At 37.3% G+C, this 14,637-nt stretch overlaps 1 protein-coding gene across 1 annotated transcript; it reads left to right on the top strand.

Annotated features, from left to right (window-relative positions):
* The first annotated feature begins 214 nt into the window (after window positions 1–214).
* Window positions 215–1,890, top strand: LOC130724981 (uncharacterized). The gene is made up of 2 exons (XM_057576244.1): window positions 215–757; window positions 1,744–1,890. Exons 1-2 carry the CDS (start codon window positions 215–217, stop codon window positions 1,888–1,890), a joined length of 690 nt encoding a protein of 229 aa, XP_057432227.1.
* Window positions 1,891–14,637: the final 12,747 nt, after the last annotated feature.

Raw genomic sequence — 14,637 nt, 5'->3', positions numbered from 1 at the left:
GATTGTTCTCATTTCATCATGTCTCAAAGTTCAGGAAAGAATGACTCTGTCAAGGCAAAAAATGAAAGAACTGCTAAAGGAGTTAAATGCATGGGTTTGAAGAGTGGTTCTTCCCAACCATCTTCTGCATCAAAGAAAGCTCCTGGGAAGACGAAGACAAGATACACAGCAAGAAAGACCTACATGTCCAAGGTTCAGAACAAAGAACCCCTCAATGTTCCTCTCTGATGAAGAGGAAATCAATGTTGAAGACTCTCCTGTGAAATCGCCTCCTAATGTTGTGCCCGATGTTGAGACATCTATGTCTCAGGAAAATTCTGATCAAGAAAATTCTGGAAAGGAATCCACTTATCTTGAAGATTCAGGCAAGGCTACCAAGCCTGATGTCACTGTGTCATCTTCTTCAAAGGATGCTGATCCAAAGAATGGCAATTCTGAGGATACCAATTCTGCAGAGCCAACCCAGGCTCCAACCCCTGTTCAGGACATCTCTGATGATGATTCTGATGATGTGCCCCTGGTTAAGTCCATTCCTGATAGTGTTGCTGCCCGGATGAAAAGAAAAAGAAGGGTCTCTACTCCTGACGTCACTCCTACTCCACCAAAGAGATCCAAGTCATCTTCTGTAACCTACAAATCTAGACAAGCGAGTGTGAAGGATAAAGGAAAGCAAAAGGCTGTCAAGACTCCAAGTGAGAAGAAGAAAAGGAAGATTCCAGTTGATGTTGAAGAATCTGAGTCAGATGCTGAAGCCGATGTCCAGGACATTCGACACTCTGAGAAAAAGAAGTTTTCTGGTAAGCGTTTTCCTCAAAATGTTCCTGCTATTCCAATTGATAGACTGTCTTTTCACTTGGAAGAGAATGTTCAGAAGTGGAAGTTTGTTTGTAAGAGAAGAATGGCCAAGGAAAGGGAAGTTGGCCCTGATGTTCTTGAATGCAGAGATGTTATTGCACTTATTGAAAAAGCAGGTATGATGAAGACTATCCAGAATGTTGGAAGGTGCTATAGAAGCTTGTGAGAGAGTTGTTGGTGAATCTCTCTGTGGATGTTGGATTTCCTGAGAGTAATGAATTCAGGAAGGTTTTTGTGAGGGCTGAATGTGTTGTGTTCTCACCTGCTATGATAAATCAAGCACTTGGAAGAAGTGTTATTGAATTTGCTGATGAGGAAGTCTCCATGGATGATGTTGTCAAGGAACTTACTGCTGGTTATGTGAAGAAGTGGCCCAGCAAGAAGTTGTTGTCCACTGGAAATCTTACTGTGAAGTATGCAATCCTTAACAGGATGGGTGCTGTGAATTAGGTTCCTACACAACATACCTCTGGTGTTTCTGCATCTCTTGCCAAATTGATCTATAGGATTGGCAAGTCTATTGCTTTTGATTTTGGATTTTTTGTGTTTGAGCAGACATTGAAGCATGCTGATACTTGTGCTGTGAAGCTGCCTGTTTAATTTCCTTCACTTCTCACTGAGATCATTCTCAAGCAGCATCCTCAGATTCTCAGGGCTGATGAAGTGACTATGTCTCGTGGAGTTCCAATCACCTTGGATCAACGTTTGTTTATGGAGCCACATGTCCTAGACATTGCAATGCCAACCAGTAGGACATCTGCCCCTCATGTGACTGAATCTGGTACTCAGGCCATAATTGCTGAATTACAGGAAGTCTCCAAGGCTTTGCAAGAGACAATCAGGGTGAGCACTGCCAGGAAGCTCAAGGTTGATGCTTTGCTACTCAAGCTACAAGATGGAGAACGCCAAGGTGGTGAGCGCAGTGCTGCTGCTACAGCTGCTCAAGATGAGAGCAATGAAGAGGAGGAAGGATCTAAAGAGAGTGCAGAGGAAAGTGCAGAAGAGTCTAGAGAGGAGTCCAGTTCAGAAGACTAGATTGCTATGTTCTTTTGCTATTGTCTTTTTGTTTTGGATGTATTTGTGCCTCTTTGCCAAATTTGTGCTAAAAGGGGGGAGTAGTTTGAAGTTTAAAGATTCTATCTGCTATAGTCTGTAATATTTTGTGCTCCTACTGTGGAGTTGATTCTGTGAAGACTATGTGTGTTCTGCTAGTGTTAGCTTTGGTCTTTTTAATTTGAAGACAAGTTCAAGACAATGGCTATGTTTTGTTTCAAGAAGCATTTTCTGGGTTAATGTGGATAGCTTATGTGCAAGCAGCTTCTGATAGTATTTCTGATATGTTGGTGTTCAAGCTGATCTATTTTGGAGTCATCATATGCTAAGGCTTGATTGTACTTCTGTTTATGTGTTTTTGCTGCTAAGTGTTTTGTTCCAACTATGCCTTTTGGAGTATGATAGTTGTTAGTGTGGATGCATCATTTGAGGGGGAGCTCTGACTAAGGGGGAGAATTGATTCTCTAATTCTCTATTTTTATCCTCTTTGGTTTATGTGTTGTTTTAGTCAAAATTTGACAAAGGGGGAGATTGTTGGTACATGTTGTCTTGCATTTTGTCAAAACAACCGATTGTCGAGGCAGATGTCGTGGCATCTGAATCCGTGAAGCTAGGGCATCAGTCCTTAGCTTGAGTTTCTGTTGTGGGCCCTCTGAAGATTATCTGAAGATATGTTTTCTAGTTACTGAAGGTGCAAGTAGCTATTCTAGTAGGGTTTTAATTATGGGTTGTTATTTGTTGAAACAATCTTTGTTAAAAGATTGGTTTCTATCTTTACTTGTGCAATAAGTAAACCGAATCTATCAAGATTGCGTTTCGAATTGTTGTTGCTGCAATCTGTTTCTTCAGCCCATGCTAACCCTAGAGCTCATGCTACCGCTGTTGAAGTCTATAAAAGGATGAAGACCTAAAACTTGAAGATCACCGAAGCTAAGAGAGAGAGATCAAGTGTTTTAGGATTTGTGTTTGTGCTTTGTCCTTTGTTAGTTGTGAATTCTCTTTGCTCACTAATTCTATAAAACAAAGAAGGGTTCTGTGTGTTTGATTACATTCAAACTCTGATTGTTCGTTGTATTCACCAATCACTGTGGCAGTGATTGAGAGAAAGTGAGAGGGGCTCTCATACTTAGGTTGAGACACTGGGTAGATTAGGAAGTGAACTATGAACTGTTGTGTTCAGGAGTGTCTGTAATTCCTGAATCTTGAGATAGTGGATTTCCTTTCTTTGGGTGCAAACCCTCCAGACGTAGGTGAAAGTTTTTCACTGAACTGGGTTAACAATTCTTGTGTTTTGTTGTTTCTGGTTTAAGTTCTGTTTTTACTGTTAAGCGATTGTCGAACCTAGTGTCCTAGCATCGTGCAGGACATTCGTACTACAGGGAACCTGAATTACAGGATGGTGCCTTGATAACACAAGCTTTTTCTCTGTCAAATCTCTATGTAAGTGGGCATAAACTAATGCTTTTGAGGTGGCTAAATTTCTTGTAGCTGAACAAGTCAGAAAAATCTTACCACCTAAGGTAAGTCTCCTTTTTTGGCAAGCCTCCATTAACAAAATAGCCACTATGGATAACTTGCTGAAGAGAGGAGTTGCAAATAATGGCCTCTGCCCCCCCTCATCTCTTTTTACATTGTGCAAAGGTGTGGCCTCTTTGGTGTGCCATTGTGCAAAGAGAAGGCATTTAGTGGGTGATTCCATATTCATTAGTGTCTTTGGCGGCTGAATGACATCCCCTCTCTTTTGAGACGGATAAACTGTTATGGAAGGTAATACCTTCTCCCTTGATTTGGTCGTTGTGGCTTGGAAGAAATGATGTGCTATTCAAAGAGAAGAGGTTTTCAACACAAGAAATGTGGGATATGCATCTGCTGAGGGCTGTTTGGTGGATAAAAGGGTATTGGCAGGACTGTCCCTATGATGTTAATCAGTTCATTTCTAACTTCTGCAACATAAAAATTAAAAGACAGCTTTCGGGTCTGCGTTTGGCTTCTTGGGACCCTTCGCTGTTGGGGATTTTAAAATTCAATGTGGATGGATCTTCCCTTGGCAACCCGGGGCCTTGTGGGGTTGGTGGGGTCATCTGGAATTCTAGGAAAGAAATCCTAGGTTGTTTCTCGAAGAATGCTGGTGTAGGTTGGGCTTATGAAGCGGAAGTTAAGGCTGTGTTGATGGCACTGCTCTTTTGTCAACAGTTTCTATTGAGCAACCTTATCATTAAAAGTGATTCCTCTCTCGCCGTGGGGTGGGTGAATTTGAAGGCTAACAGACCTTGGTCCCTACTAAATGAACTCAATGAAATTGATTTTCTCCTTACTCAAGCCAATTGCTTGAGTGTCCAACATATTTATAGGGAGGCCAATGATTTAGCGGATAAATTAGCAAAGGATGGGGTATTTCGTGAGGCTCCACTGTGGGTATGTAATGACAGTTATTCGAGTATCTTACAGGCTTAGCGAGGTGGATAGGTTGCTGTTTTTTCTGCAGCTGTAGCTTAAGCCCTGCTACCGTGCTCCTCTTGTTCCTTTCGCGGAAATTGTGACTGTATGGTTCTATGTTCTTTGGTTGTGATCCTGTTGCTGCTGTATTTATTTTAGGCTTTTATGTGGTAATTTTAAAAGTTTCAATATGGATCTGGTATTTCAATTATTGTGCTGTTCTTGGAGGATCTTGTTGCTCTTGGCTTTATTTCATCCGATCTGGAAGCATGTACCTTTGTTGTAGTCTTTCTTTTCAAGTATACTAGATTGACTTACTATTAAAAGAAGTAAAGCCAAAGTGTTTCAACTCAATCTGGTTTATCTTTTGGGCTTCAATATCAATAGGAGTGTGCTTCAGCAATGTGGCAACCAATTTTCCATTGATTCAAGCAGGTCTATATGATGAAATAGTGTGCCCTTTTTGTCTGTTGTTGCTAAGCTCATTTGGTTTGCTTTTGGGGATGCCTGGTTGCCCGCTCTCTTTCTTTCCTAGTCTTGGGTCTTTGCTGTTCTATTAGAGGGCTTAGGCTCTTCATGTTCTTTTGTCTTTTAAGCTGTTATTACTGGTTTAGTTAGCTGTTTCCTAAGGATCAATTATGCTTTCACCTTGTTTCTTTTTCCTGCTCTTATTATGTACTATGTATTGTTTCCTTTGTTCGGGCCGAAGTCCCTTTACTTCATATCTATATATTTGGTTTTTCAGTATAAAAGTAATGCAACAATTAGGCACAATAGGATCACAAAGATAGGAATATTTTACAAAATATTTATCACTAATCGTCAAGCATAGGTTGTCTAGTTCCTTGTTATTGTTAGAGCTAGAGGTAGATTCCATTTCATTATCTTCTCATAGAGACAAGCAAGGAAAGATGTTCAGAGAAAGAAATGGAGACTGTAAAAAAAGAGAAATATTATCTGAGAAGCAAATTGAAGCAGAGAAGATGAAAAGAAATAAGTAAAAGATACACCGTGCACAAATTCAGGGTGAGCATACTTGATTAATCATGAAGTGCATTACCTACATGAGTTCACATATCTTAGAATTGTTCAACAATAGAAGAAGTGTGTGGCAAGCTTTTGTGTCTCCTTCAAGCAGAGGCTCTACTCAAACAAGTTCATGTATTTGAAGACCTCAAAAGAAAGAGCAAGAGTGAAGAAAAAGATAAGCAAAGCTGAATTGAAATAGAAACATTGTTTATATCTGTGCTAGAAAAAAGCAAGAGTGAAAAGAAGATAAAATGGATTTAAAGAAAATATACAAGTTCTTAGCGTTGGAGAGAAAAGTAGAGACTGATTGTGTTCACGTGTCTACAACGTCTAACCTACAAGTTCATTAAGTCATCCCAATCAAGATTGAGAGCACCCTGTACAACTAGAGATCAATGCTTTTGTAGGAACTATGAACATCTCTTAAGTATTCATGAACCAATCCTCATGTAAAACAAATGTAAACCTGGAAAGCCTGATGAGGATTGTACAATAATACATGAAACGAGAAGTCTTCAGAACACTTGTTAGAGTGTGAAGAGGCAAGGGAAAAAAATACTTGTCTAGTGCCTAAAGAGGAATTGGAAAGAATACTTCTATTTGTGCCTGAAGAGGCATGGTAAAATAATACTTGTAAGGAGAAGTCTTGAGAATACTTGTAATAAGAAGTCCTTTATACTTTATTGTGGAAAGCTACCAGGTTACCAAGGACAAGTCGTAGCCTTCTTGTTTTGGGTGAACCAGGAAAAACAGATTTGTGTGCATCATCCGCTGCTCTCTAAACTACTTCTACCGTCTACAAAGCACTCTCTTAGACTATACATTATTCTATAGATATCAGTAGAAACCATGAGTGATCTAGTCAATCGCGATCAAATTCCATACACACAATCCAACTCCCATTGTTGTGTTCCTGTGGTTTTCATCAAGTGGTATCAGAGCATGGCTCTAGGTTGACATCTTAAGCGATATAATAAAGAGATCCAAAAGATTGACAAAGATCCACTACAATAATACTTTTGCCTCTAATGTTACTTGGAAAGATCTGTATGAAGAAGAATTTATGAAGAAAATAGATGATTTGATGCAAATGCAAGTGTTCACACTTGAACGAGCTCTGAAGCCTTAAGAAAGGAAGAAAACTAAAGTTTGGACCATACATGTCTTTCTGCCTTGGGTCGTCCTCTCCTTTTCAGTATGGAAGCTGCTCTTCAAACCAGTCACCTCACTAAGGCGTCCATAGCTTGTTGAAAATCACCTAATGCTATCTTACATGACTTATTGATCAGGTGATATCTTTTCATTAACTTTCTTTAAGGTTCTATTATATGTCATGGACTACTTTACTGTTTTAAGTCTTTTCCTATCCCTATTATACAACATGTGCTTTGTTTCTCTTCTTACCTCTCCTTTGAAAGAAAATCCTTTATCTTTACAAAAATGAGTTTCTCTCGAAATATTTGTGAAGTTGTGTCTTATGATCTCGTTTCTTTAGTTGATGTTGCCCTTCCTGGTGATCTTGAGCTTCAAGGTTCTAACCTTTCATGCATAAACTCTACACCTAAGTCCTGCATGTTCCCTTCTCTTGTCATAGTATTCTGGTCTTTTTCTTCCTTCAAACCCACTTCCTTAAGCATCTCCAATGCTAGGTTCTTAGACGAGATCTCCAGTCTCAGACTTGCAAGAAACATAGCATTGTCAGAAGACAAAGTGTCCTCTCACTCTCTATCATTAAAGTAGAATCATCCTGCACTCAGAAGTCTTGGACCAAGCCGTACCCAAAAGACCCTAGAATCCAAGAGAACATCATGCAGATGATATGTGATAATACACAAGATCACATTGATGCTTCATTGAGAAGCCTCCGCTCTGATATGCTTCCTGTTTCTTGAAATATGTTTTCTTGTGCACTAATCAAGTCCTGCAGGAACTGTCTAAGGGAGATCATCTGAACCGTCACTGCTCTGTCTGCTCTAAGACGTATACATCTTGATCATCTAACTTTGTATAAGTTTAAACTGTGCACATGCGTGCAGAAAAGCCAAGCCACTGACAAGGGACGGACCCCACGATATTTGAACATTTGCTTGTAATAATATATCTTCTAACTTACAAAGGAAGGATTGGATTCTACTGTTCATGCACCAACTTTTTTTTTTTTGGACGGGAGAGATGGATGGGTTGGGCCTTATTATGCTATACTCCCTATTATATTCTCCCTGTTTCCCTTTCATCCTTCCTCAGTCTGATATCATTCTAACAGTGGTTTCATATGCTCTCTCTGTTAGCTGTTCCAGAACCTTCTCCCTACATCTGTGCCTACATCCGAAGCTATTGTTGAAACTATTCCTCCTCTTTAACCCTTTTTTCTCATATTCCTCTTGATCTCTCCCTATTCCTCCTCTTCAACTCGCGAATTCCAGCTGTTTCATGTCCTTTTCAGCTATGATATGTACCCTATTACTCTCTGTAGCGTTCAAAAGCCTGTCACTCTATGCCTGCTCCTTTCAGTTCGTACGTTTAGGGTTACAGGGGAAATAGATGGCAGTGTTCTATAATACAACAGCTTCGCTTCTCGCTACAAATTGGTTCTCTTTCCGCCCCAGCAACACCAGGTTCTGTAACCCCTCTTTCTCTTCTTCCTTTTTCATCAATCATAATTGATTACTGCGTTGCGTTACCAATTTGAAGGAATGGGGTTTGTTAACCCAAAAAAAAGAAGGAATGGGGTTTATGAATTCTTGGTATCTTTGTTATATTTGCAGTCGCAAGCATCAGAGATATTCCTGAGCATATATTGACAAGTACCCTAATGGTGTTTTCAAGTTTGCTGAGTTCTTTCATGGCCAGGTCTTTGTTAACGAAAAAGGTAAACTTTTTTTGTCTCATTCCATGAATTTCTTGCTACAATGTTTTAGATATTTACATGTTTTTCCATAACCTCAATAGATTTTGACACGAAGGTAAATGTGAAGCAGCATCATGAAGTTAAAGTTGGTAAGATTCTAAATGATTTAACAACTTGAGTATTTTTCAATTTCTCTGGAGAAAGGCATAATATGCGATTCTTTTGTTTTTGTTATTTATTCCAGGCATTAGACCATAGTTCCCTGTTGAAAGAAAATGGGTGTTTGGCCTTCACGTACAGTGGATGGAAAAAATGTAGGAATTAATCAAGGTATATCTTCCCGCTCTAATTAGAGATTGCTAAACGGTTGGGTAAAAAATAGAGAAGTAGACAGATTTCCATTGTTCTATTAGTAAATGATCAACGTTTTTTTCCATGCTCTAGAGAAGTAGACAGATTTCCATTAGAGATTGCACACAAGTTACTTAATGCATGTATATAATGTATTTTAATTTATTGTTTTTCTTTTGATAGTTTTGCATCCTGATGATTGATTATAATGTACTAGGAACATTGTTTTTATCTTCGTCCGATTTCTCAGTTTCCCAGTACAACTTCTGGCTTCTTGAATTGCCAGAACCTATTGTAACTTTCTTCGTCCGGTATGTGTTGTATTTGTAAAGTTCATTTTATAGAAAAATAAATAAGGAGATAAAAACCATGTTTAGTTTTGGAAATATTCTATTCAGGTGATAAACAAGCTTAATCGCCTCAATTAGCTCTTTGGTGCTGAGATTTTGGATATTGGTATTCTCTGATGATGTCACTGTTATTCATACAGGCACACTAGGGACTTTAACTGGAATTCAGATCCTTTTTATTGCTTTTGTGAAGTGATTCTGCATTGTCCTGTCTTTCTAAGTCAAGTTGGGTGATATTTCTGGTTTTATGTGTTGTGAAGTTTGATTAGTTCTCTATAAATAGCGATTTTTTATGGTTGTATGTTGTGAATTTTGAAAAGATCTTTCAACTTGGTGTGGTTCTATTGTTTTGAATTTGTTGTTTGAGTTATAGCAATGACTGAATTGTATGGACCTGAAAATCCTATTAGGAGCTTGTGTTCTGGGAGAGATACATGGAAGGTTAGTTAGTATGATTGGATGTGGCATATGTGTCCAGTAGGTGAACCATCTAGGCCATTTGCAATTTAGCTGGTTCTCATTGATGCTGGGGTTTTTATCTTTTATCACTTTAATGACTAGCTATTTTTGCAAACTTTTGAAGTTATTGTTTATTCCCAAGTTTATTATTGTTTGCAGGGTTAGAAGATTGAAGCAAGCATTAGGCAAACAATGGCTCACCACCTGCTTTCTTCTTCTTTTTCCAGATTTTTAAAGAGAGCTTGCTCGGAGTTGGAAAGTGGTGGCCATGGCTCTCAGGCAGGAGGAGGCATATTCTTCGCCGCTGTGAGGAAAGTGATTTTCGCACTACATTTGTGTTGCTTGCAACGATTGCATTTGCAGCACTTTTCTGATGAGGTAACTTACACCGTCTGTCCTTAATTTTTTATTTTAAAAAAATTCATTCTATGATTGATGAGAGTATGGCCAATTATAAAATTTTATAATTCATTCTGTGATCCAAGTCCCCATATAAATTTAATTCGTGGTAGGCTTTCGCCTGGCAATCTTCATACACTTTGCAAACAGTAGTTATATAGCTTTTATCTTATTTTGGTTAAACAGAGGAGTCAAGATAGAAAGGGCAAGGAGCTAGGCCTTGAATTAGCTTAGATTGATTCCATCATGGATACAAAAGCCATCCGAGATATATATGGTTTGGTTGTCTTTCATTCAATTGATTTTGTTTTAGATTTGAAATCAAACTAATTTGATTCCAACCAGTTTAAGTTTAACATACCAACTCAGGTGGATATTTTGACTTCATATGTGGATAGTGACTACTCTGGGTCTGGTATATAGTTGAACTTTGGGAGTACATTGATAGACAGAATACTGGAACCTAGCTTGAAAGTAACTTTATTAAAGTTATATGCATGACTGTGCATCATCAGATTTATTGTACATTTATCTTTCATTATAATGGTAATGCTGCGGCCAAAACTAATCAAGAAAAACCTGTATTTTCAGATGACACTTCAAAGGATGATTCTAATCAAGGAAAAGAGTATGGTGGAGAACAGGATCATAAAAGTGATGCTGGGAAACCGATTTGCGGTTCGGTGTGTATCTGAAGTTGTTACTATAGAAATGGGGTTCTACTTCTTTTAGCATAGACTCATGAGCTGATTCTGCCTTGTCTCCTGCAGCCTGTTTCGTGGTTGAGCTTTGTTTTGCTGGTTTTAACTGGAGCAGGATTGGTATTTTAGTATGACAGAGAAAAGAAATGACATATTGAAGGTAGATTACTATGGTGAGTTGAGCATTTTGTGATTATGCATGTGGAGGTTACCTGAGAGTCATGTCATGGTTGTTTTTTTTTTGGATTCTAGGTCAGGCATGGTTTGCTTATATTATGATATGTTTATTTTGAAGGGATTCTAACGTAATGATTTTATAAAACCTTAGCAGCATGAAGTTAGGATGCAAGATATATCATGTCACATCTTTGTTTCTTAGGAGTAGTATGAAAACAAATCAGATCAAGCATCAAATAGCTCCATTTCCTGTTGCATTTGATTCTGATTCTGAAGTATCATCGATATTTTCTTCATTTACTGATTAGTTTATTTTCTGTAGACATACATAATGTTTCGAAGGAACCTTATGCGGGAAAGGCCCATTTCACCTTACCAACCATCATGGGAAGCACGTTACTGAAAAGGACTTCTTGGGGAAGTGGACAGTGACGTATTTTGGATTTACTCACTGCCCAAATATCTGCCCTGATGAACTACAGAAGTTAGCAGATTCAGTTGATAAAATAAGTAAGCTTTTGTTGGTGATTTGATTTGTGTAACAAACTGAGTTTTATACATTTCAGAGCAAGATATTCTCTATTTCTCATTATCGTAGTCGATGAACTCTTGTGAGTAATACACTATGTGATTTCTGAAATAGTGAACTCATGAGAGGTAAATGCCTGGGGTTGATTTTAGGTGCTATTTAACTACATTGACTGATTCTTTATGATGTTTAATATAAATTTATGTTGAATCTGCACCTTCCATTTGAGATCATTCTCTATAGGAAAAACGTGTCTAACATTATTTCAATATGACTTTCCTTTTTGACCTTTCATGCTCTTCAACAGTTGTTAAGAAAAAAGTAAGACCCTCAACTACAGATGTGGCAACACAATACTAATTGCAGCATTTCTTTATTCATGTAAACATAAGCACCAATTCTTTTGAGCATGATCTGAAGTCTGATTTATATGAAATTATAGGTTGTAGGTTTTTTTAATTGATTATGCTTTTATTGGTTTGGTTGTGTTAAGTCCAAGTGCATTGCATGTTGGTAGTGGTACAATGTAGTTTATACGTAGTTTAGCTATATAAGTAACAAGTACTGATTAATTTCATGTGAAGAACTATAGTTGTATTTCAGATCAGTGTTTATGAAAGCATGACCTTCTTGATGTGCATTAACAGGAGCGAATTTTAGTGCTTATGCATCATTCTCTCTATTGTTGAGTGCCTGGAGGTAGATGTAGAATTTTTCATTTTCTGACACTCTACTTGATGGACCTTCTTTTCAGGATGCAACAATGGGAAGTATGTCTCAGACAAGATTTTTAAAGTTTTTGTTTGAAGCTGATCCCATCTTTTTTTTTCCCGGTTAGTTTTACAATGCATCAAAACTGAAACCTCTTTTGTGGGGTTTATTTGTAGCCAGAGTTTGAGATCATACACCAGTCCAAGAGGCTCAGAAGAATGGATCGTTAAAAACTGATTGGATTTGTTTTTGAAGCAGGTGCCTGTATGTTCCTCCCTTTATGTAACTCGAGAAGTTAATGGACAGCTTTTATGAAAGGCAAAAGAGTGAGTCAATCTTATGGAATTTTAAGTTTTAAATGATTTTCTCATTATTCTATGTACTCATAAGTTATAATTTCTTTTTCAGGTTTTCACCTGGAACACAAACTGATGGAGTTATGGTTCGGGAGCTGCATCCTTATCCAAGTCAGATCCAAAGATATTAGTTGTACTCATAGTTGCATCCTTATACTAATCAGTTATATTTACTTTAACTTTATACTCGATACTTTAACGTAGTACCTAAGTTTTCTTGCAAATTTACCAATTTTATAAAGCACTAACCACTAATCCACTCCTAATTATTTTTCTTCTTTCTAAATGGTAAACACACATTCATATGACAACAAATTAAATGATATGCATTTTGTTTAAATAGCTCATTTTATGGAGTGATTACTCAAAGTGATATCAAATTTCTTCAATTTAAAGATATGCAGAATTTGTGGAATGATCAGAGAAGTGATGAGAAAGATGGTTAATTTTATAATTCTTATAGCTTTTATGCATTATTTTCAATTCTTCGCATACGTGTCTACTTGGTTTGGATGCAGGTTCAAATTGCACCATATTTTTTAGTTGTACGACAGGAAAAGAAAGGGCTTTGCTCCCCTGTCTTTGTTGTAGGATTCTCAAGGATATTTTGGTGTGATTTCTTGCTGGATTTTTACAAGATTCTTGCGTGTGAGGGCCTGACCATGTATTTTTTTTCTCTTTTTTGATATATCTACTCTTAATCGAGCTCATTTATATGGTTTTGTGCATGACTCTATCGGGAGGGGGCCTCACCATGGATTTTTTATTTCTTTTTTGATATATCTACTCTCAACCAAGCTCATTTATATGGTTAAGCATTGTTTAGAATAAATTACATGGGAATGGATGTAACTGTTCAAGGAAATAAAACTGCATAAATCATTCACATTACATGTTCAAATCTGTGTTTGCCGCGAGAAATCTTTTAATAGGGGAAACAAACAAATGTTGGGAAACAAACAAATGTTGGCAAACATGTCTCATGAGATAAGAATTCCACTATCTGGGGTTGTTAGCATCATTGTAATTCTTTCTACCGCATAACTTGATCTAGAATGAAGACATGTCTTTGATCTCATGCTAATTTTAGGATATTTGGTTCTTCAACTTACAAATGATATACTTGATCTTTCCAAGGCTGATTCAGATACAAGTCTATACTTGATATATTTCATTTTAGTGATAAAAGAGATATAATCCTTAAATATACACCTTTTTTTTTGTCTTTGTTCTGCTTTAGGTAATGCTCACTCTAGGTTTCTAATGATTTTGTTGATCCACTCAGATTTTCCTCACCTGATATATCCTGCATCCTAATTTTCCCTATTTTTCTGAGTTATGCTTTATCCTTCTCTTTGCTGTCAGGAACAAGCCTTTAATATGGACTATTCCTATTTAATTGGGCCATTTAATTTTATATACATCATGCTCTTATTGTTAATGACACTGCATTTTTTGTTCTTATAAATGTATATTTGTTTTCACCTTTTCAGGACATACCTTAGATCATAAGTGAAAGCGGAAATATGCTAAAGTTTACAATGTAGAGCTTTTGAGGGTGACAAACAACTAGATGTTGAGAGCAACCATCTTTAAGAGTCCACGTGATCTTTAGCTGGACAAGTGTCAGGCGGGTTGCATAAGGAGCGTTAATTTGCTTCCGTGATAGTTTAGGAAGGCATTGTAGTTTGTGGTTCTTGATCTCTGTGTGTTAACTCTCAGAGTGTGTAGAGTACATATCACCAGAGGTGCTCCCATGCGAGAGTCAAGCATTTTAATGATATAAAGGAGTTCATATTTAAGAATCTAATCTAAAGCCTATTATTTCAAGGTACTTGATGGCACTGTTCATGCTAATAATACCTTTTGATCTAATCTAAATGGTTTCTTTTGCAAAGTAATAATAGTACCTTCTAATAGCCTCACCTAATTCAGCATTTTTTTGTTTGTGAGAGAATGGAAGAAATGTAAAAGAATTGCGAGCCAAGTATATATTGGGATTCATGTATATTTTTGTGAAGAATATAAACAGTTTATCCTTTTTTCCCATGTGTTATTTTAGTATTAAGGTCCATTTGCAACATATGGTGTCCTTCATCACTTGAACTTTGAATTATATTGGAACCATATAAAGTGGAACAGAGAAACAAGGTCCATTTTCAATACATGGTGTCCTTGATCACTTGAACTTTGAATGCTATTGATACTCTTTACCACAATTTTTTTTCTAAGTAATCATGTGATCATCCAATATCATACTTGGTGTTATTAATATCAATAGATAAAACCACACTAATAGATTCACCAAAAATAAATTATCGTTTACAAATGAAATCCTAAAGCACTGTCTCCTTAAGAAGCGTTATGGTATATTCTTCTTACT

Source organism: Lotus japonicus, chromosome 6, assembly GCF_012489685.1.
Source record: "Lotus japonicus ecotype B-129 chromosome 6, LjGifu_v1.2".
Lineage (NCBI taxonomy): Eukaryota > Viridiplantae > Streptophyta > Magnoliopsida > Fabales > Fabaceae > Lotus > Lotus japonicus.
This window is presented reverse-complemented; position numbering and strand designations above follow the sequence as displayed.

Bases quoted from the DNA above. Each gene is read 5' to 3' on its own strand.
- LOC130724981 (XM_057576244.1), top strand. From the start codon at position 215: ATGTTCCTCTCTGATGAAGAGGAAATCAATGTTGAAGACTCTCCTGTG. The intron at 758-1,743 runs GTCCAGGACATT...TTGCTACTCAAG, and splicing joins AGTCAGATGCTGAAGCCGAT to CTACAAGATGGAGAACGCCA.